Source organism: Opisthocomus hoazin, chromosome Z, assembly GCF_030867145.1.
Source record: "Opisthocomus hoazin isolate bOpiHoa1 chromosome Z, bOpiHoa1.hap1, whole genome shotgun sequence".
Taxonomy (NCBI): Eukaryota; Metazoa; Chordata; class Aves; order Opisthocomiformes; family Opisthocomidae; genus Opisthocomus; species Opisthocomus hoazin.
Genome location: NC_134454.1, coordinates 88251908 through 88275233, shown reverse-complemented (window position 1 = coordinate 88275233; position 23326 = coordinate 88251908). Strand labels below are relative to the sequence as shown.

General features: G+C 48.9%; 1 protein-coding gene across 2 annotated transcripts in view; it reads left to right on the top strand.

The window, feature by feature from the left end:
• Positions 1-23326, top strand: part of LOC142358911 (unconventional myosin-Vb-like) — a 165594-nt gene that overhangs the window by 106486 nt on the left and 35782 nt on the right. For both annotated transcript variants that reach the window (XM_075411545.1, XM_075411544.1), the window contains exons 20-23: positions 7690-7846; positions 10249-10488; positions 16312-16551; positions 22925-23009. In XM_075411545.1, the coding sequence (XP_075267660.1) occupies positions 7690-7846; positions 10249-10488; positions 16312-16551; positions 22925-23009 (722 nt within the window). The remainder of the gene's footprint in view (positions 1-7689; positions 7847-10248; positions 10489-16311; positions 16552-22924; positions 23010-23326) is intronic.

Genomic DNA, 23326 nt, shown 5'->3' with positions numbered 1-23326 from the left:
CGGGGCCAGCAGCTTGGAATTAGAGGGCAAGGAAGCCAAGCAGCTGGGATCCCTGGCCAGGGATGGGGGCATTGACAAGGCCATTAGGAGGAAGGAACAAGTCCTCAGCCTCTGGAGGAGACTTCTGTCAGGCGTGAGGGAGAGGTACCCCTTCAGTGACGATTTTGTATGCTATCCTGGCAAGTGGACCAATATGGAGAGGGGTATTCAATACTTGAGGGAATTAGCTGTGTGGGAGCTGGTTTATAATGAACCAGACGATGACCAGTTACCCACAGACCCAGATGAAGTCCAGTGCACAGCATCTATGTGGAGGAAGTTTGTGCGGAGCGCACCCTCCTCATATGCCAACTCACTGGCAGTAGTAAACTGGAAAGGTAAAGAGGCACCAACAGTGGATGAGGTGGCTGTCAGACTCCGGCAATATGAGGAAAGTCTCTCTTCCTCCCTTGTCTCAGCTGTGAATAAATTGTCCCAGAAGGTCCAGCGACTCGAACAGAGTATGTCGTACTCCCCACCTGTACGGGCCAGTGTCTCAGCTATTAGGGGCAAGCGCTTCTCTGCTCAGGAGAGGGAATACAGAGGCTACACACCACGGGGCACCCTGTGGTTTTACCTGCGTGACCACGGAGAGGACATGAGGAAGTGGGATGGAAAACCCACCTCAACCCTAGAGGCAAGAGTGCGTGAGTTGCGAGGTAAAACAATCACCAAAGGGGATTCTGTTAGGAAAAATGCTGCTCCAGTTTCCAAAAGCCAGCTCTCCAGACCAGGTAGACAGTTTGACCTTGATTCCGATCCTCTGGAGGGGACCTCCAAGTCATTTTTACAGCAGGTGAGCAGCAGATTCTCTGACCAAGATTAGAGGGGCCCTGCCTCCAGCCAGGTGGAGGAAAGGGACAACCATGTTTATTGGACGGTGTGGATTCGGTGGCCTGGCATGTCAGATCCACAAGAGTATAAAGCTCTAGTGGACTCTGGTGCACAGTGTACTTTAATGCCATCAGAGTTCAAAGGGTCAGAGTCCATTTGTATTTCTGGAGTGACAGGGGGGTCCCAAGAGCTGAGTGTACTGGAGGCTGAAGTGAGCCTCACTGGGCAGGAGTGGCAGAAGCACCCCATTGTAACTGGCCCCGAGGCTCCGTGCATCCTTGGGATAGACTATCTTAGGAGAGGGTATTTCAAGGACCCAAAGGGGTATTGGTGGGCTTTTGGCATAGCTGCTGTGGAGACTGAAGAAATTAAACAGCTGTCCATTTTGCCTGGTCTCTCGGAGGATCCTTCCGTTGTGGGGTTGCTGAGGGTTGAAGAACAACAGGTGCCAATCGCAACCACAACGGTGCACCAGCGACAGTATCGTACCAACCGAGACTCCCTTCTCCCCATTCATCAGCTGATCCGCCAGCTGGAGAGTCAAGGAGTGATCAGCAAAACTCGCTCACCCTTTAATAGTCCCATATGGCCAGTGAGAAAATCTACTGGAGAGTGGAGACTGACAACAGACTACCGTGGCCTGAATGAAGTCACACCACCGCTGAGTGCTGCCGTGCCAGACATGCTAGAACTTCAATATCAGCTGGAGTCAAAGGCAGCCAAGTGGTATGCTACAATTGACATCACTAATGCATTCTTCTCCATCCCTTTGGCAGCAGAGTGCAGGCTACAGTTTGCTTTCACCTGGAGGGGCATCCAGTACACCTGGAATCGACTGCCCCAGGGGTGGAAACACAGTCCCACCATTTGCCATGGACTAATCCAGACTGCACTGGAAAAGGGTGAAGCTCCAGAACATCTGCAGTACATCAACGACATCATTGTATGGGGTGACACAGCGGAGGAAGTTTTTGAGAAAGGGGAGAAAATAGTTCAGATCCTTCTGAAAGCCGGTTTTGCCATTAAGCGAAGTAAAGTCAAGGGACCTGCGCAAGAGATCCAGTTTTTCGGAATAAAATGGCAGGATGGGCGCCGTCAAATCCCAATGGATGTCATCAACAAAATAGCAGCTATGTCTCGACCAACCAGCAAAAAGGAAGCACAGGCCTTCTTAGGTGTTGTGGGTTTTTGGAGGATGCACATCCCAAATTACAGCCAAATTGTAAGTCCTCTGTACCACGTGACCCGGAAGAAGAATGATTTTGAATGGGGCCCTGAGCAACGACAGGCGTTGAACAGATTAAACGGGAGATCGTTCATGCCGTAGCCCTTGGTCCAGTCCAGTCAGGGCAAGGTGTTAAAAACGTGCTCTACACCGCAGTCGGGGAGAATGGCCCAACCTGGAGTCTCTGGCAGAAAGCACCAGGGGAGACTCGAGGTCGACCCCTGGGGTTCTGGAGCCGGGGATACAAAGGATCCGAGGCCCGCTATACTCCCACTGAAAAAGAGATTCTGGCAGCATATGAAGGCGTTCGAGCTGCTTCAGAAGTGGTCGGCACTGAAGCACAGCTCCTCCTAGCACCACGGTTGCCGGTCCTGGGCTGGATGTTCAAAGAGAGGGTCCCCTCTACGCATCATGCCACCGATGCTACGTGGAGTAAGTGAGTCGTGCTGATCACCCAGCGTGCCCGAATGGGAAACTCCAGTCGCCCAGGAATTCTGGAGGTAATCATGGACTGGCCAGAAGGCAAAGATTTTGGAGCATCGCCAGAGGAGGAGGTGACACGTGCTGAAGAGGCCCCACTGTATAACCAGCTGCCAGAAGATAAGAAACAGTATGCCCTGTTCAAGGATGGGTCCTGTCGCATTGTGGGGAAGCAGCGGAGGTGGAAGGCTGCCATATGGAGCCCTACACGACAAGTCGCAGAAACTGCCGAGGGAGAAGGTGAGTCCAGCCAGTTTGCAGAGGTGAAAGCCATCCAGCTGGCTTTAGACATCGCCAGTCAAAAGAAGTGGCCGGTGCTCTATCTTTACACCGACTCCTGGATGGTGGCCAATGCCTTGTGGGGGTGGCTGCAGCAATGGAAGAAGAACAACTGGCAGGGCAGAGGCAAACCTGTGTGAAGGTTGGAGGTAGACTCGGCTGCAGTGACCATGAAATGGTCGAGTTCAGGATCCTGCGTGGAGGAAGCAGGGCGATAAGCAGGATCAAAACCCTGGACCTCAGGAGGGCTGACTTTGCCCTCTTCAAGGAGCTACTGGGAGGAATCCCATGGGCCAGGGCTCTCGAAGGCAGGGGGGTCCATGAGTGCTGGTCGCTCTTTAAACAACACTTCTTCCATGCTCAGGAGCAATGCATCCCCTTGAGAAAGAAATTTAGCAAAGGAGGCAGGAGACCTACATGGTTAAACAAGGAGCTTCTAGCGGAGATCAGGCAGAAGAGAAAGGTCCATGGAATGTGGAAAGAGGGACAGGCCACTTGGGAAGAGTACAGAAACGTGGTGAGAGCATGCAGGGATGCGACGAGGAAGGCCAAGGCTCACCTGGAATTGAAGCTGGCAAGGGATGTCAAAAACAACAAGAAGGGCTTCTTCAACTACATCAGCAGCAAAAGGAAGGCTAGGGACAACGTGGGGCCGCTGCTGAATGAGGCGGGTGTCCTGGTGACGGAGGATGTGGAGAAGGCAGAGCTACTGAATGCCTTCTTTGCTTCAGTCTTCAGTGCTAAGACTGGCCCTCAGGAATCCCAGGACCCGGAGGTAAGAGAAGAAGCCTACAAAGAGGACAACTTTCCCTTGGTCGAGGAGGACTGTGTGAGGGATCGCTTAAGCGATCTGAATGTCCACAAATCCATGGGCCCTGATGGAATGCACCCACGAGTGCTGAGGGAGCTGGCGGATGTCATTGCTGAGCCACTCTCCATCATCTTTGAGAGGTCCTGGAGGACAGGAGAGGTGCCCAAGGACTGGAGAAAGGCCAGTGTCACTCCAATCTTCAAAAAGGGCAAGAAGGAGGACCCAGGGAACTACAGGCCGGTCAGCCTCACCTCCATCCCGGGTAAGGTGATGGAGCAGCTTATCCTGGAGGCCATCATGAAGCAAGTGGAAGAAAAGAAGGTTATCAGGAGTAGTCAGCATGGATTCACCAAGGGGAAATCATGCCTGACCAATCTGATAGCTTTCTACGATGACATGACTGGCTGGGTAGATGAAGGGAGAGCCGTGGATGTTGTCTACCTTGACTTCAGCAAAGCTTTCGACACAGTCTCCCATGATGTCCTCCTGGGGAAGCTGAGGAAGTGTGGGCTGGATGAGTGGTCGGTGAAGTGGATTGAGAACTGGCTGAATGGCAGAACTCAGAGGGTTGTCATCAGCGGCGCTGAGTCTAGTTGGAGGCTGGTGACAAGTGGTGTCCCTCAGCGGTCAGTACTGGGCCCAGTCTTGTTTAACTTCTTCCTCAACGACCTGGATGAAGAGTTAGAATGTACCCTCAGCAAGTTTACTGACGACACCAAACTGGGAGGTGTGGTAGATACACCAGAAGGCTGTGCTGCCATTCAGCGTGACCTGGACAGGCTGGAAAGCTGGGCAGAGAGGAACCTGATGAGGTTCAACAAGGGCAAGGGCAGGGTCCTGCACCTGGGGAGGAACAACCTCATGCACCAGTACAGGCTTGGGGTGGACCTGCTGGAGAGCAGCTCTGCGGAGAGGGACCTGGGTGTCCTGGTGGACGACAGGTTAACCATGAGCCAGCAGTGTGCCCTGGCTGCCAAGAAAGCCAATGGGATCCTGGGGTGCATCAAGAAGAGTGTGGCCAGCAGGACGAGAGAGGTTCTCCTTCCCCTCTACACTGCCCTGGTGAGGCCTCATCTGGAGTACTGTGTCCAGTTCTGGGCTCCCCAGTTCAAGAAGGATGAAGAGCTACTGGAGAGAGTCCAGCGGAGGGCTACGAGGATGGTGAGAGGACTGGAGCATCTCCCCTACAAGGAGAGGTTGAGGGAACTGGGCTTGTTCAGCCTGAAGAAGAGAAGGCTGCGAGGGGACCTTATAAATGCCTACAAATATCTGAAGGGTGGGTGTCAGGAGGATGGGGCCAAGCTCTTTTCAGTGGTGCCCAGTGACAGGACAAGGGGCAATGGGCACAAACTGAGGCACAGGAAGTTCCGTCTGAACATGAGGAAGAACTTCTTCCCTCTGAGGGTGACGGAGCCCTGGCCCAGGCTGCCCAGGGAGGCTGTGGAGTCTCCTTCTCTGGAGATATTCAAGACCCGCCTGGACAAGATCCTGTGCAGCCTACTGTAGGTGACCCTGCTTCGGCAGGGGGGTTGGACTAGATGACCCACAGAGGTCCCTTCCAACCCCTACTATTCTGTGATTCTGTGAAACCTATCTGGGCTGCCCCACTGTGGCAAGATATTGCTGCCCGCCTAGAGCAGTTGGTTGTAAAAGTGCGTCTCGTGGACGCCCACATCCCTAAGAGTCGGGCCACAGAAGAACATCAAAAAAACTACCAGGTAGATCAGGCTGCTAAGACTGAAGTGGCTCAGGTGGATCTGGATTGGCAACATAAGGGTGAACTCTTTATAGCTCGGTGGGCCCATGACACCTCGGGCCACCAAGGAAGAGACGCGACATACCGAGGGGTGGACTTGACCATGGACACCATCGCACAGGTTATCCATGAATGTGAGACATGCACTGCAATCAAGCAAACCAAGCGGGTAAAGCCTCAGTGGTATGGAGGACGATGGCTAAAATATAAATACGGGCAGGCTTGGCAGATTGACTACATCACACTGCCACAAACCCGCCAAGGCAAGCGCTATGTGCTCACAATGGTGGAGGCCACCACTGGATGGCTGGAAACCTACCCTGTGCCCCATGCTACCACCCGGAATACCATCCTGGGCCTGGAAAAACAAGTCCTGTGGCGACATGGCACTCTTGAAAGAATTGAGTTGGACAACGGGACTCACTTTCGTAACAGCCTCCTAGACACCTTAGCCAAAGAACACGGTATCGAGTGGGTGTGTCACATCCCCTACCATGCACCAGCCTCTGGAGAGATCGAGCGGTACAATGGGCTGCTAGAAACCACTTTGAGGGCAATGAGGGGTGGGACTTTCAAAAACTGGGATACTCATTTAGCAAAGGCCACCTGGTTGGTTAACACCAGAGGGTCCACCAACCGGGCTGGTCCTGCCCAGTTAAAACCTCAGCACCCCGTAGAAGGGGATAAAGTCCCTGTAGCGCACATGCGGAACATGTTAGGGAAGACGGTTTGGGTTAGTCCTGCCTCGGGCAAAGGCAAGCCCGTCCGGGGGATTGCTTTTGCTCAAGGACCTGGGTGTACCTGGTGGGTGATGCGGAAGGATGGGGAAGTCCGATGTGTACCTCATGGGGATTTGATTTTGGGTGAGAATAGTCCATAAATAAATTGTATAAAGTTAATTGTTGAATAACCCTGTCACTGTCTGTTATCAGTGTTATAATTGTTCTATTTCGTACCAGTAGTAGCATAGTAAGAATCGTCCAGATGAAAGAAGGATGGACTTTTTTTGATGAAAACCTAGCAGAGCACAGCGATGATGGAACTGGACCTGGTTTTCAACAACTGGCATCCAGCAACTTCATCAAGATCAACATCTCCTGCAGACTGTGGGCATGGGCCGCACCAGATACATCAGCTGTGAGCTCCGGATGCAGCAAGTGACCGCCCATCACCACACATGACCTCTCCTGCTACGGAAGACCATTACGACAGATGGAGCCTGAAGTCATGGATTAAATGAACTCAAGGGACACTTTAGAGTGACGATCCATAGACTAAGGGAATGATGTCTGGAGACAGGAGAAGTGGTGGTGATAACTGGACGATGGGGGACCTGGGCACGACGTAGATGGTATGGAATAAGGGGTGGATAATGTCCTGGGTTTGGCCGGGACAGGGTTAATTTTCACCGGACTCCAGGAAGGGGCACAGCCGGGGGGTGGGGGCTGACCCCACCTGGCCAAACAGAGCCCGGTATTCCATACCATGTCCATCACACTGGGTTCTGGTGGGGGGGGGGGGTGGTGCGGCGGGAACTCTCTCGTGGCTGGGGAGCGCGCGGCGCCGGTCCTGTCCGGGATAGCGGCTGTCTGGGTCGTGCGGTTCGGCGGGGACTCACTCGCGGCTTGGGAGCGTGCGGTGCCGGTCCTGTTGGGGAGAGCGGCTGTCTGGGTCGTGCGGTTCGTGGTTGTGTTTTCTCCTTATTTGTATCGTTATTGTTCCTGTTTCTCTCTGTTTGCTGTTCTGTTAAACTGCCCTTATCCCGACCCACCGGTTTCTGCCTCTTTCTTTCCATTCTTGTCCGTACGCCGGTGGGTGGAGGGGCGACCGCGTGGCGCTTTTGTTGCTGGCGGCAGCCGAAACCAAAACAGAAGTGATGGAGCCAACCTGGATGATGGTGCGCTCAAGTAGGCAAGGCAGAGAGTTCGAATCAAGGGAAAATCTGGGAAGTAAAATCTGGGAAGTACTTGGTTTTAATGCTGTTTAGGAATAATGCTGTTTAGGAATAATGAGGTGTGTTGATTTCTGGTTCCAGTGCTGCTGGTTGCCATGGACACTGTGTGATTGCATAGGTGCTCCCATTATTCTAATGGGGACATGCCAGCAGCTGCTCTGTTCTTAGCCCTACTGCTGTCATGGTCTTTCTTGAATACCTTCAGGCTGCTTTTGGACAAAAGGCTTTTCTCTCTGTTAAGTTTAAAACTTATTAGGACAGAACAAAGTGGGGTTTAGTTTTACTGCTAAACTTTTCCCTGTGCTTTGCAGACTCATGGAGCACCTGAGGAGGACAAGAGCCGCAATCATCTTCCAGAAGCAGTACCGAATGCTGCGGATCCTCCGAGCTTTCCAGAGGGTCCGCAACACAACCGTCACCATTCAGGCTTTTGCTCGGGGCATGTTTGTCAGGAGGATTTATCGCAAGGTATGATTCCACGGAGTGTCTTTGCATTAGGAAAGAGTAGGAAGAGCCTTTCTATTTACCTCCGCTGGCATAGCATGACAATGTATTTCTTGTGGCTGACTGCCTCTGGTGTTTCTGGAGAGCGCACGGTGACGGCAAGCGTTGCCATTTAAAGCTGTGCAAGCAGAATTGATTTTGGCAGCAGCACCTCAGCAGAGCAGCTAAATGAATGTAGTCATTGGGATGCCGGAAGGTATTGCGGAAATCTGGAAATGTCACTTGACCTAACCCATGCTCTGCAGAAACCTCCGTGGCAAACCGAATTTGTGTCTGAGCCATGCTGCAGATGCCGTTTCCAACATGGGAGGAAGATCAGTAGGGTCTGTCGTGGAAGGCATCAGGTTGTTTATTAGTATAGATCCCTCTTTAATTAGTTCTCTCCATTAGCTTTCTGTGTCAAAGCAGGAGCTGAAAGCAAGGAAGTAAAGGTTTGATGACAGCAAGTGATACAGTGAGAAATGGTCTGTCAGGAAAGAGAACAGCTTTGGGGAATCTTCTGTCCACTGCTCAGATCCAGCCCTACTTTGGTAGTCAACTACATTTCTGCCTGATTGTGGTCACGGGGGTACTCAAACAAGTCAGAGACACGATGAGCCATGAGGGTAGAGCCTGCTCCTGGAGATGATGGAGGTTACTTGGACCAGCAAGATGAAGGATATCGTCTGAACCAGAGCAGCTGGATGCTGATGTTGTGCTGCTTTTTCAGCATCTGTTTTTTCAGTTGGAAGCCTCTGCAGGGGAGGCAGCTGGTCCAGCATTTAAATTCTGTGTGATGCAAGAGAACCCAAAATGTTAAGCGGGTATAAAAGTGGCTGAAGGTCAGGCCTCTCAAATCTGAACATCCTTAATGTCTGGAGCACCTGGCTATAGGTGTTGGATATAGGTGTGAGTTCATGCTCAGCAACAGATGCAGAGCTGCAGGTGATGCTCCATGGGGTCAGGGCATGCCCAGTGCCCACCAAGACTTCGCTGTAAGGCTGGAATAGGTCCCCAAGGCAATGCAGTAGGGTTTCTTCTTGCTCTTTGGGCACCCCAGCCATCTCTGTCTGTGAGAATGCCAAGTCTGGAGACATACAAAGCTCATTTGAGAGTAACTCGTACTGCATCCTAAGTTCACACAAGCACTTTATTCTGAATTAGAATTTGCAAATGCTGAGAAAGCCTTAGGGTGCAACAAAAGATTTGTAAGAGAAGCTGATGTAGTACCGTTTCTGATAAAACTTATCCCAGATTAATAACAGCAAAGTGTCTTGTAATCTTCAAATTCTCCTGGTATTTCTTTCCTCATAATACTGCAGCATAGATCAACAAAAGTAAGTTATTAACAACGTGCTGGTGGTATCTCTAATGCGTCAGCCTTCAGTTTTAGAGGAAGGAAATGAATTGCCACCTACTGAAAAGATTGCTGAAAGTTTTGGGGGGAAAAATCCAATGCAGAAGTGCCAGAAGTTTCACAGAACCACATACCAGTTTGTAGAAATTGAATCATGCAAGAGAACTGGCTGCAGACTGTAGTGAAAGGACTCCAGGGTTTTGTTTGAAGGTTACCTATGTGATAAGAAATTTCACCGGGGCAATGTTTATCTGCAGTATAAATTATGAGGGGGAAAAAAAAAATCTACAAGCCTGTTCTGGTGTGAGTTATATCTGATGCTGAAGGGACAGTGAGTTTCCGAGCCAAAACTAGGACAGTAAGTGCTGGTGTGTCTGTTAATGGCTATTTATTCTGTTAGCTGTGGATCTGAGTACAGTTTCGAGGTGGTCCATGAAGTCTCACTTGAGCCGAGATGTCCCTTATCCCCATTGAGTCCTCTTCTCTCCAGCCAGGGTCATATCCCCTGAGGAAAAATTTCTTTACTGAAAGAGCAGTCAGGCATTGGAACAGGCTGCCCAGGGCAGTGGTGGAGTCCCCGTCCCTGGAGGTGCTCAAAAACCGTGTAGATGTGGCACTTCAGAACATGGTTTAGTAGGCATGGTGATGCTGGGGTGATGTTTAGACGTAATGATCTTAGAGGTCTTTTCCAACCTTAATGAGTCTGTAATGCTATGATTTCGCTGGCCAAGCAGGTCTTGACTGTTTTTAGAGAGCAGTGTGGTTGCTAAGAGAGGGCAGGATGTGTCCTGCCTGCATCAGTTGAGTGCAGTGACTGGAGAAACCACCTGGGAGAGGGGGACTGAAGTACCCCTTCCTGTCTATGAAAGAGGATGCAGAATAACAGCCTCCATCAGGACACTTCTGCTGGGAGGAGGAGCCCTTTTCAAGGCAGATTGGGAATTGTTGAGTGCCGTGTTGCAGCCAAACCAGTGCTGCTGCTACAGGTCACTTCTCCCTTCATTGTCCCATTTCTGCCCATGTTTTGTAGGTCCGCATGGAGCACAAAGCCATCATCCTGCAGAAGTATGCCCGTGGCTGGCTGGCCCGCACTCGGTTCCACCGGGTCAGGGATGCCACCATCACCCTGCAGTGCTACTACCGACGTATGAAAGCCAGGCAGGAGCTGAAGGCGCTGAAGATTGAGGCCCGCTCAGCACAGCACCTGAAGAAGCTCAACATTGGCATGGAGAACAAGGTAGTCCAACTTCAAAGGAAGATCGATGAGCAGGTACGTCCCCCAGCTGTGCTGGGCCAAGTGTGGTCCTGCTTCTGCTCTACCTTTCCTCTGTTCTCCTTCCTGGGAAGGATTTTATCTTACTGTGATGTCTGGGAAGGACGTCATGGTGGTGGCAGCCTTCTGCTGCTGCTGGCCAGACAGTCGTAAGGGTGGGACACCACCATCGAAGTGCAGATGCACTTGGATCTTGGGTCTCCACCTTGCTGTCTGAAGAGCTTGCTCAGTAAACTGCAAAAGCTGCATTGTAATTGTTGTGAGAACTGCCCAGAAGGCTGCAGAGAGGAAGATAAGATGGCAATTTTGAAAGCTGTTTCTTGAAAACCCAAGCCAGCGCCGCGTGAGGTCCGTGTGTTGAACAGGCTTTGGGCTGGGTTGTCCCCTTACGCTTTCTGCTTTGCAAGGACTGAGGATGCAGAGCGTCTGCCACGGTGTGTTGTACTGAACCATATATCTTGTGAGTCACGTTACCTGGAAGGTAAAAGGTAATTGGGCAAATACTCACTTTGCAGAGTAGTTTGAGCACAGTTGTGTTCCTGGATGTAAGAACTGTTCAGAAGTAAGAGCCATGATGAGGTGTCAGATGGCACGATGGAAGTGATGGATGCCTGTGGGGATGTCTTGATGGTCTTGCTGTGTCCGCTTGATCACAGAGAGGTCGTTAATGAGCTACAGAATAATAGTCGGATTGCACGCTTAGGAGAAGGGTTTTCTCACCTACTGACATGAGTGTGTAAGTTACTCTGGTAGATGCCCTCTGTTGCTTCCAGGCCTCTGCAAGGACTTCAGGGATGAGTGTAAAAAACGCTGAGTAGAGCCCAGTGTGCCCGCTGGTATTAATGGAGAAATTAATATCCACCCATATCCTTAAAATGCCCTTTTACAGGCAGGGGAAATGTTCTCTGAGTCAGGATACCTACTTTTTCCTAGTACCAGTTATCAGTTATTGCAGTTTATCACACTGTTTGGGATGTGTGAGGGACCCTCATGCATCACACACCGTCTCCTTGCAGCCTTAAGTCTCTCCCATCACTGTACGCCGTAAGAGCTCTTGTGATGAAGGTGATGGGAAATGACTGGGTATCCTGCGCTGCATCAAGAGCAGTGTGGCCAGCGGGTCGAGGGAGGGGATTCTGCCCCTTTACTCTGCTCTCATGAGACCCCACCTGGAGTCCTGTGTCCAGCTCTGGGGCCCCCAACACAAGAAGGACATGGATGTGTTGGAGTGGGTCCAGAGGAGGGCCATGGAGATGATCCGAGGCCTGGAGCACTTCTCAGAGAAGGCTCCAGGGTGACCTTAGAGCAGCTGCCAGTGCCTGGAGGGGCCGACAGGAAGGATGGAGAGGGGCTTTTCACAAGGGTGTGTAGTGATAGGAGAAGGGGGAATGGCTCTAAGCTAAAAGAGGGCAGATTTAGATTAGATATTAGGAAGAAATTCTTCCCCATGAGGGTGGTGAGGCCCTGGCGCAGGTTGCCCAGAGAAGCTGTGGCTGCTCCCTCCCTGGTGGGGTTCAAGGCCAGTTTGGATGGAGCTCTGAGCAGCCTGGGCTGGTGGAAGATGTCCCTGCTGATGGCAGGGGGGTTGGAACCAGGTGATCTTGAAGGTCCCTTCCAACCCAAACCATGCTATGATTCTGTGACTCTGCGTTGGCTCAGATACTACAGAGTCAAGACTCCTGGGGATTTGCATTACTGCCAGCCGCTTTCGTTGCTGTATGAATTGGCTGCAAAGCGTGCACCGCAGTGGACTCTGACTTTTATACCGGTGTGTTAAATTTTAAAAAGCCAGCTTGCATACTTTGATTTTGCAGACAAACTGTGGCTTTGGAATGGAAAACCGTAGGCAGAAGGTTATATATAATCAGTATATCAAACCTGTTTGCTGTGACCCTTCATCTGGAGGGTATTTGGTGGAATTAATTAGGATGAGTTGTTTCAGGCCCACATATTTGGGCTGGACTTGTGCAATGACCGTGAATATCTGCGTTAGGTCTGCTGAGCCGCTGGACTTGGCGATGGAGCAGCTATATTTATTTTTTTTTTAATCACTTGCCATTTACTGCTGGCAAAAGTGCGAGGGTGGAACAATAAAGAAAAAACAGTCCGTGTTTAACATTGACTTTCCTGTCACGGTTTATGCAAGCGGCAGAAAGGTCTGCTTTAGGGAAGGAGACACGGAGAGCTTCTAAGCAGGCAGAAATAATGGGCTGGAGCTCATCTTGATCTCCCTCGGTCTCTGCGCAGCCCGTTTTGAAGGAGTTGCTTTGATGCTTTCTGCGTAACTTTGGCAGGGAAGAGTTGCTGCTCTGTATTACTCGTGGGAGTCTGTCCGGTGAGCTAATTTTAGCCATCACTTCAGGACTGACAGGTTTCCCTGGGATGCCTTGGATGTGCCAATGAGCACCGTTCCAGTGGACTTTCTTTTCAGTGCACTGGATTTTTTTCCTGGCAGCAGTGAGTTCGTTGCATCATATTTTCCCTGAAGTATCTTGATTTCAGTCGTTGCTAGTCTATAAACATGACCTTTTAAAATGCCAGTTAACTTTTTAAGAAAAAGAGATTAGCAGGTAACGTGGAGAGCTGCAGTTGAATGGTTTTTCTGACTACCCATGGAAAAAAAGATTCCTGTTTCTGATACTTTAGCTCATGCGTGAATAGAGATGCAATACTCGGTGTGCCCCTGAGGAAGAGAAGATCTTTCTTTGTAAACACTGAAACCTATTATTGTATGGCAGCCTCGGCTTGCGTGCTCCAGCATCCGTAACTGGGCCTATTTAACTCTGTTTCTAAATCAGGTGAGGGATTTTTTGCACACACAAGAAAGGCTTATATCTGTTTTTCTGCAAAATATCAGCGCTGAACCACTTTTTTCTATCCACATTGGAGACTGCCTGGCTTTTTTGGTTCTTTTCAGTGAAGTGAGTTTTTTAAAATGTGTATGCTGTAGCTGCCTGAAACACTTCTAAAGCTGTTACCTGATTTAGTGTTACGTGTTCACATGTCAATATTTCGACTCTGAGTGAGCTCCCTGCACTCTCTCTGCAAGCGGCAGGGTCTCTGTGAGCATTTATTGTGAAGAAAACTACTTTGAGTACCGGTAGTGATGAAGTTGTTACATCTGCCATTGGCAGCAAAATAAACTCTGAGTTGGTTTCTGGAGCCTCAGTTGAAACCAGGAGTGTCCCAGCTCTGCTGGGCTGGATAATGATTTAAAATAAAGCAAGTTCAAGTTTAATGAGGTCTCTTGAACATTCTCCAATTGTAGTAGGGACCGGCCATTTCACAGAATCAGAGAATGGCAGACATTGGAAGGGACCTCTGTGGGTCACCCAGTCCAACCCCCCTGACAAAGCAGGATCACCCATAGCAGACTGCACAGGACCTTGTCCAGGCGGGGCTTGAATATCTCCAGAGCAGACTCCACAGCCTCCCTGGGCAGCCTGGTCCAGGGCTCCGTCACCCTCAGAGGGAAGAAGTTCATCCTCATCTTCAGCTGGAACTTCCTCTGCTTCAGTTTGTGCCTGTTTCCCCCTGTCCTGTCACTGGGCACCACTGGAAAGAGTCTGGCCCCGTCCTCCTGACACCCATCCTGCAGATATTTAGAGGCATTTCTAAGGTCCCCTGTCAGCCTTCTCTTCTCCAGGCTGAACAAGCCCAGCTCCCTCAGCCTTTCCTCGTAGCAGAGATGCTCCAGTCCCCTCACCATCCTCGTAGCCCTCCGCTGGACTCTCTCCAGTAGCTCCTCATCTTTCTTGAAGTGGGGAGCCCAGAACTGGACACAGGACTCCAGATGGGGCCTCACCAGGGCAGAGTAGAGGGGGAGGAGAAATTTCGGTGTGCGACAGTAAATGCTCTGTCATGTCTCTCGTAGCTAACAAGAAAAAGCATTCCTGTGCATGTATCTTAGGTCTGGACTGAGATCTCAGTTGGCAGGTGTGTAAAATGATATACATAAACCTTGGGACACAAAGCCATGAAACGTGTGTCGGAGAGCGATCAGAGACTGGGGGAAGCAGCAGGGATTTGTGAACTGGAGTGATTATTGCTGGTCTCTGCAAAGCTTTTCTCTTGCAATGGATCTCTTCTGTAAATGGCTTTGGTCATGCAGAAATGTTAATTCCTTAATACCACATGAACGCTGGATTTTGGTGTTCATTGGTAATTCCTTAAAAGGGAACGAAGGAAAAGATGTTGATGACCCTCGTTTACTTGTGATCATCTATGGTGATAGAAGAAACGATCCTACAAGCCACGCTGGGGATCTAAAAGAGACTGATCCTAAGTGTGGGTGGGAATTTCAGTATCTGCCAACTCCCCATGCATCTGCACAGGGGTCAGCCTGGTCTGGAAAAACCTGTGTTAGACCTAGAAGATAAAATTCTCTACTTTCAGGGGTGGTTCTTTTCTTTTTCAGGCTGTAAAGTTCTTTGAAAACTGTTAAATGGGAGCTAGCAGGAGCCTGTAACTCTTGCAGAGATAGACCATACTTTATTTACATTGGATTTTTTTTTTTTTCTTGCTTACTTGACTCTGGTGAACATCTTGGAGGAAGAAGTTGCATCTCAGGATCTGTGACTTTGCACCTTTGCTGCTTATCTTGACCAATCAAAAGTGTATCAGGACTTCCCTAGTCCATTGACTTTTTGAAATCATACATTTGTGTCTCTTAAGACTTTTGTCTCCTGGCTGCTTCCCCTCAAGCTTTTCTTAGCCTCCATGGGAACTAAAAGCTTCTGGATGGAAGGAGCAGCTTCTCCCAAGATGGTGTGATTCTGTTTGGTGACTAAAGCTCTGAGAAACAGCAAAAGACTAAGTTGCAGATTACCAGGACGCTCATCTGGTCTGGACAGCAATTTCTTGCCAAATATTTTCCAGCAAGAGCAGGAAAGACCAGAACTGGTATTTCTGATGCTCGAGTGAAATATCCACCGAAGTCCTGTTTAAGAAAGGAAAGCCTTTTGGATTTCTTGTCCAGTGAGTGATATGAGCCGAGATCTTTAAAGCTGTATTGAAAGCTTTCAAAAAAGAAACTTTAAAAAGCAGACTACATTTTAAATTTCAAAACGGTTCCTTTGCTCTCGTGGTTATCTACCTGCCATTAGCAAAGCTACTTAGTTGTCTCTTCACTGAAGCTCTTGGTCTGTTGTAAACTCGTTGTTTCTGGGGCTGTCTAGTAATGACGATGTTTTATTGGTCACCATGTAGTTCCCATTGACTTTGATTTGAACCACAAAAATCAAAGCTGCTGATTTTTCAGGTCTCAAGGCTTGGGAGAAAATCATTGCTAAATGCTTTAAAAGAGAGAATCTGAGCAAATTAAAGAGACTGTGTCTTAAGGCTGGGGTTTAGGGAGCTCTGTGTGCTCAAGGCTGCAATTACACTACAGTGCATTGTCGCCCCATGTTCCTGCGAGCATAGGAGTCAGGAATAAAAGGATAAGCTGCAAACCCCATAATACAGACCAAAAAAGAATTGCAAACCAGTTGCATTAAATGACATTGTTTGGAAGCTGTAATAAGTGTTGGGTTTTCGGTCTGGTTGCCAGTGTTGTCAAGCGTTATTTGCCCTTACTTCAAGTGTAACATCAATTTAACAAATGCTTTTATAATGGTTACCAAAATATTCTTGAGCTTTTGTCACAGTTCTGGAATTTCTAGCTTTATGAGCTTTATTAGCATACTTAGGGAAATGTTTGTTATGGGAAGTTTGTTACCCACCATGCTCAAGGATTTTTGATGGTCGCTTTTGTAGGGCATCAGTGCATGCATCCATCTTGCTTATGGTCTTGTTTTCTTCTTTTTGGGATGTTGGCTGCAGAACAAGGAATACAAACTTCTGAATGAGCAGCTCTCTGCGCTCACATCTGCCCACTCCTCCGAGGTGGAAAAACTGAAGAAGGAGCTGGTGCAATATCAGCAGAGCCACCGGGGTGACGGCAACCAGCTTGTCAGCTTGCAAGAAGAGACAGAGCGCCTCCGGCTGGAGCTTGAAAAAGCTCATGGTGAGAGGAAGGTGGTGGAAGACAGTTACGTTAAGGAGAAAGACCTACTGAGAAAGGTATGGGTATTTGTCACGTCTCCTGTTGCGTAGGTGGTCACACTGGTTAAAGCTTGCCCTTCACAAATCTGAAGGGGAAAGACTTCATTTCTATTCTTTAGTTTTGGGTTTTTTTTGTCACTGAATGCCCCTAAAATTTGCTTTTTAACCATGTCATGGGGCAACAAGGGCAGGTGGACATCCCTGCAGGAGCACCGACTGCCTCGTGTCAGGAGGATGCCCAGTCTTGGTGCCTTTTGTGCTGCCAACCACAAAGAATCTCCGCAAACCCAGACCCATCTGAAATAAGGGCACTGAATAACCATGATTTTGCCAGAGCTTCATGTATGTACAGTGATTCCTTGTGGCGTGTAATGCAGAACACTGGAGAAGGCTGTCTTAGATGCTGTAAATATTAGGAAGATGTCCTTCCTCAGCCCATCTGCCATGTGGTCTGTGGCCATTGCAGCTGGTCGTAGTGGCTGGTGGTGTAGCTATGTGCAGAGTATGACCTGCGTGGGGACCAGCTCGTCCTTTCCAAGCAGAGGCACAGCCCCAACAGCAGCTAGGCTGGTGGTAACAACCCTTTTTTAAGGTTTGGAGCTGTGATGTGGACTTAACTTCCCCCCCCCACCACTGCATACATACTCCTAAGCTTTCTGGATCTCTTGAGATGAATGTGGCCCAACGCTGCCGCCATCGTACAAGAAAGCTTTCTAGTGGCAGAAAGAGGCTTCAGAGCGTAGAGGGTTTTTGCAAATAGTGAAAATTAACCTTTTACCCTGAATTTCTTTGCTGGTCAGGTTCATTCTGAATAACCTTCACACCCATTCTCATAAGCTAAGGCACTAAGGTATGGGTTCAGCTTCCTGCTGCGAACGCTTGTGGCTGCTCAGGTTAAATCTGTGATGTTTCTTCTTCTGCTCTAACAACTGAAGGTGGTTTCTTTGATGCTGAGATTGGAAAAAAAACTTAGGGCTTTTCTACTCAATACTTGCATAGAAAAAGTTGGTTTGCAGCTGTTACTCTAGAATAGTGCTTTTTGTGTGACAACCTGAAGAGGGGTTTCTTTTGAAGATTTAAAAAAAAAATAACACGTCTGGGGTTAGCTGGGTATTTTATGGTGGAATAGTGCCCAGACGAGGCTTTTCTAGGGCGCTTTGCCCAGCAGCACCCGCCCCAGCCAACAGCCCCTTGTGGGTAAGCCCTGGGATGGTGGGTTCAAGCGAGAAGCTGCAGGGACTGCGTGGTCAAGAAAGCTTCAGCTGTGCTAGGTGCTCAGATGAAATGTGGTTTTGGGGTATGCTTCTCAAAAGGACGCTCAGTCTGTAAGCGTGTTGGCTCTCAGCTGCACCAAGAGTCGGAAAAGCGGTTACTCTTGGCATGTGTATTGCACCTGCACAGGGACGTATGGAGTCAGCAATTTTCTTTTCTCCAGCACCAAATCAGAAGATGCTTTTTTGGCACAGGGCTCAGTTCAGTAGCTGGCTGCAGCACAAGCTTTTAGAGGCTGAAAGGATGCTTTATTTCGAAGGTGGTGCAGCTGGGGAAAACCTCCTTCTCTTTGTTCTTGATTGCAAATCCCCTTCGAGTGCTCAGAGGAAAGGGTGATTTAATGACCAAAGAAATGCTTTTGAAAAGCCTGGAAACAAAGCAAAAGCTTTCCCTTGTCGTAGAAGTGCCTGCAGCAAATAATATGTACTTTACCATGACAATAAATGGTTTCATTATAAATATTTTCCACTGAGCAGTGCAGGCTCCCTTTTCTGACATTAGCTTTCAATTGCTCCCCGTGGTTCCTTATCAGAGGGAAGATGGAGAAGACCAGTTTCCTTCTGGACATGTTCAGTTAACCAAAAATCACTTTACACAAAAAAAATCTGATAAAGATATTTGAGTAGTTCTGATAACAACCAACAGCATGGGGAGTGTTGTGAGACTGAACTCAGGCGCAAGAAACACTTTCCACCTTCACTAGCAAGACCGCACTGTGGTTGTGGTGGGATGCCCTCGCTCTGGAAATGATACCCAAAGACATCAGATGCTTCAGAGTGAGACCAAGGTGACAGCTTTATCAACTTGAGCTGGGGCTGCAGTTTCTGCAAATCCATCTTAGTTATGATTTTGTTACTGAAAAAACATCCTTTAATCTCTTCCTTATGGCTTTTGTCTCTGACTTCTTAATTTTAGAGTAGCCCTTCTTATTCCATTTTGCGATAGAGTTTAAAACATCAGATCTGGGTGAGTACCAACAGCTCTTCCCAGGGCTTTTGGTAGCACCTAATCTCCTCAGCTGATGAGCTAGGATGACTCAAAGCCTGGCCAACTCCTTCAAAGCCTGGAAAATCCTAAATGCCATCATCTTCTCCTTGTAAGATTAGGGGAGGATTGGAGCAAGATATCATAAGCAGCTGGTTCCAGCGTGACACTTAAATAAGGGCTGAAGCCATGGTGAGTGCTTCCTACTGAACATCTTCCCCAGAGATCCTTCAAAGCAGATACTGTTATAGCTGAAGCACCTTCAAAGGTGTTTCCTGAAGAGAGATGAGCAAGGGATGCAAGAAGTACCAGTGTAGGCACCAGAGATGGAGGTTGTGCTGCTTGGCCGTTGCATAACCTGCTCCGCTTGCCTCTACCTGTGTTTCATGGGCTGTTTTCATTCTCACTGGGTTTCTGTAAACACAGATGTTGAATTCCAGCTTGTTTCTATTTCGTTTGGAAACAGGAATGTAACAAACAAGCTCAGTCACTTAAAATCACATGTTAAAAATATCTATATCCTATCTGGATTAGAGATTTTTAAACCTGGGAATAACTGTTGTGGATTCTAGCGAGTCTTTCCATTCTAAAATATCCCCCCAGCACAGTTGAAAATACTCCAATTTTTTATTCTAGTTTTGTTTTCCAGCCATCACAACTCTGTCCTCTGGGCAGAAGAGTTCATTATCAGCAACCTTTAAAGAGCACTAGTAAAATAATCCCGTTACCTTGAGTCTTTTCCCTGATGGGATAAACGAGTTGAGTTCCTCGCTGTTGGATTGCAGCGCAGATTTTCCTTCCCTTCTATCACTCTTGTAGCTCTTCTCCAGTTTTTTAAGAGTTTTTCCTAGCTTGAAGACACTAGTGCTGGCCTAATGGCTGCACATCTATTATAATGTGTATTTGATCACATAGAATCACAGAATGGTCGGGGTTGGCAGGGCCCTCTGTGGGTCACCTAGTCCAACCCCCTGCCGAAGCAGGGTCACCCAGAGCAGGCTGCACAGCACCGCGTCCAGGCGGGGCTGGAATATCTCCAGAGAAGGAGACTCCACAGCCTCCCTGGGCAGCCTGGGCCAGTGCTCCGTCACCCTCAGAGGGAAGAAGTTCTTCCTCATCTTCAGACGGAACTTCCTCTGCTTCAGTTTGTGCCCGTTGCCCCTTGTCCTGTCACTGAGCACCACTGAAAAGAGTCTGGCCCCGTCCTCCTGACACCCACCCTACAGATCTGTATAGGCATTTCTAAGGTCCCCTCAGCCTTCCCTTCTCCAGGCTGAACAAGCCCAACTCCCTCAGCCTCTCCTCGTAGGAGAGATGCTCCAGTCCCCTCCTCATCCTCGTAGCCCTCTGCTGGACTCTTTCCAGTAGCTCCTCATCTTTCTTGAAGTGGGGAGCCCAGAACTGGACGCAGTACTCCAGATGGGGCCTCACCAGGGCAGAGTAGAGGGGGAGGAGAACCTCCCTCGAACTGCTGGCCACACTCCTCTTGATGCACCCCAGGATCCCATTGGCTTTCCTGGCAGTCAGGGCACACTGCTGGCTCATGGTCAACCTGTTGTCCACCAGGACACCCAGGTCCCTCTCCACAGAGCTGTTCTCCAGCAGGTCAGCCCCGAGCCTGTACTGGTGCATGGGGTTGTTCCTGCCCAGGTGCAGGACCCTGCCCTTGCCCTTGTTGAAGTTCATCAGGTTCCTCTCTGCCCAGCTCTCCAGCCTGTCCAGGTCTCGCTGAATGGCAGCACAGCCTGCCGGTGTATCCACCACTCCTCCCAGTTTGGTGTCATCAGCAAACTTGCAGAGGGTACATTCTAACTCTTCATCCAGGTCACTGATGAAGAAGTTGAACAAGACTGGGCCCAGTAGTGACCGCTGAGGGACACCACTAGTTACCAGCCTCCAACCAGACTCAGCGCTGCTGATGACAACCCTCTGAGTTCTGCCATTCAGCCAGTTCTCAGTTTGATGTGCAAAGGAAGGAATGGAGTTGGTTTTGGTACAGAATATTAAAATCATGGCCCAGTTCAGGGCATTTAAAATCCCAGTAGCTCTGCATACTTTAAATTGTGTTTTCTTTACTTTCTAGTTGTATTCGCAGAGTCCAACTTTCCTACTATGTATATAGAGAAGCAGGAGGTGGTAGTCTCATGCAGACAGCTGGAGGAAATGAACGGGTCGGAGGGTGAGGGGTGGTGGAATCTTCCAGTTTCTGTGCATGGGCTGTGACTGCTTCAGTTGTGACTTACAGTAAAATATTCATTGTGCTTTTATCTTCACCATTAGTATGTATCGGCATATGCAGTGTTGGATAAAATACCTTGAGATGAGGGTGCTTCTGTGGAAGGTTGAAGTCTGTGCTAGGAATGTGTGCCAGCTGGGCTACCTATAAACTTAATCTCATGGTGACAGCAAAATTATTATTCTCTGGCAGTGAAAACGTCTATTATGGTGTTTACAGTGCTGTTTATTGTTGGCATCTTGAGATCCTTCTGCTGTGTGTGGCTGTTTTCGAAGCATGGCTAGAGGATGTGATGGAGCAGGCATGGGGAATGGTGTTACACCGGGATGATGTGTCAGTTTGTTCTCCTACCTGACAGCAGCAGAGTCATCCCGCTTAACTGTAGCCGCATATTTCACTTGATAATGTGATTTTTTTGTGTGTGTGTTTTGAGATAACGCTGTTGAACGCATCAGAATTCCTGAGGATGAAGAAAATTATGGGATAGGTTGCTGTCAGCGTCAGTCCAGCCTTATTGTTGTGCCAAGTGGCTGTGCTTCCATTTTAATCAAGTAGTAGTTTTTAAAAAAACCCACCTGTTTCGCAGGATTTAGTTTCTGTTTTCATTAACTGCTAGATGTGCCGTTACCAAAGGCCCCAGTACACACTGTGCATCACTGTGCTAGAGGTTCTGCAGCAGTGTGCGAAGCATTGAAGTGACTAATGATATTACACAAATGGGTACAATACACATGAAGTTAGAAAAGCCTGAACTATTTAGAGTTAGCACTCAGGCTCACTGTGTCCCTCTGGTGCCGTGAAGAGCCGTAACTGAAGACCCAGTAGTCAGCAGACTATTGAGCAGGGATTCTTCATTGCGGCGCTGGGCACACAGGGGATCTCTCCTCCAAACGTGCACGCCAGACACCCTGTCATTTCAGCTTAAATACAATCACAATACGCATATTTATTATATTTCCAAGAAATGCTTAGCATATTCGTGACTTTTGCTAGAACTAATTAGCATACGTTAATGGATTTCACGCATGTCTGTTGGCGTCCTCGGGTGGTCTTTGGGGGTCTCAAGATGAAGGCTTATACTCCTCGTCACAGTGTCCGCTGGTTGACCTTTGTTTCTGCACAAACTCAGTTCTAAGATCACGCGTACCGTGTCCTTCCAGGTTGTTTTGCTCTGGTCTTGTTGCCCTCGTGGTGCCTCTTTATCTCTGTAGCTCGGTGCATCTGCCCTCCCAAGGCTGAGCTGTCCTAATAACGTTATTTAGGAGTCTCTCTATCTTAGAGCTTTCTTATCCCTCCCCAAAACAGCAAGTCAAGTTTGTCTAAGTAGCGTTATTGAGGAGCCTCTTTATCTTGGCGCTTTCCTGTCTTCTCAAAACAGCAAGGATCTCCTTTAGTTTAAGTAGAATCACTCTGGTAAGTGGAAATTTTACATTTACGGGTATCACCTCCTAACTACTAAAGTACTCATTGCTTGAAACAGATGTATTTCCCCCCCGCCCAGCACCAGTCAGTGCTGTGACTTGAAGACAGCCATGAAGCTCACTGAGCTGTGGAAATAAACCTCTGATTTGATGACCTGATGGCTTGTAGGAGTTTTACTCCTGCAGGTCGCGGTCGCCGATTCTGGCTGCTCAGTATTTTGTAAGATTCTGCTGCAAACGTTAATTAAGGGAGAAATGCGCTCGGGAAGAGAAAAGTTCGTCTCTGTTGTTGCAGTGCAGTTCTCCTGCACTTCAAGCCCTGACATACAAAGGATAACTGGCAAAGCACAAGGGGACAGATCTTTTAAACAGCAAAGGAAGCCCAAACAAAGCTTCCTGTCTCCAGCTGGGTGAAATGTAATCTCTCTGCCGAGGCTCCGACCTGCAGCAAGCAGTAATTCTTTCCCTTGTTTCCTAGCGCATATCTGACTTGGAAGAAGAAAATGCTCTCCTGAAGCAGCAAAAAGAGGAGCTCAACAGCAGGATACTGTGTCAATCTGAAGGTAATAGCTTATAGCTTATAGCATTGCCTCCACTGAGTGAGGATCTGAACTGTTCTCCCCTGAAATTTGTTTTTCTGGCGTATTTTGCTATTAGCCCCTATCTTGAAAAGAGCTAATCTTCCCTGCCCCCTTTCCTGGCGGGTTTTGTCATGGTTTTGTTGTGTGGGTAGTTCTGTTGGTGCTGTCCTGCTGGTGGATGGCAAGGCAGAGGCTGGTTTAATTGGTGAAATATGGAATAAAGTACCCAAAAGGGCGTTTCAGTTCAGTTGCGTTGCAGCGTTTATTCCGGGTGATGTGGGAGGCAGCGAGGCTGCTGG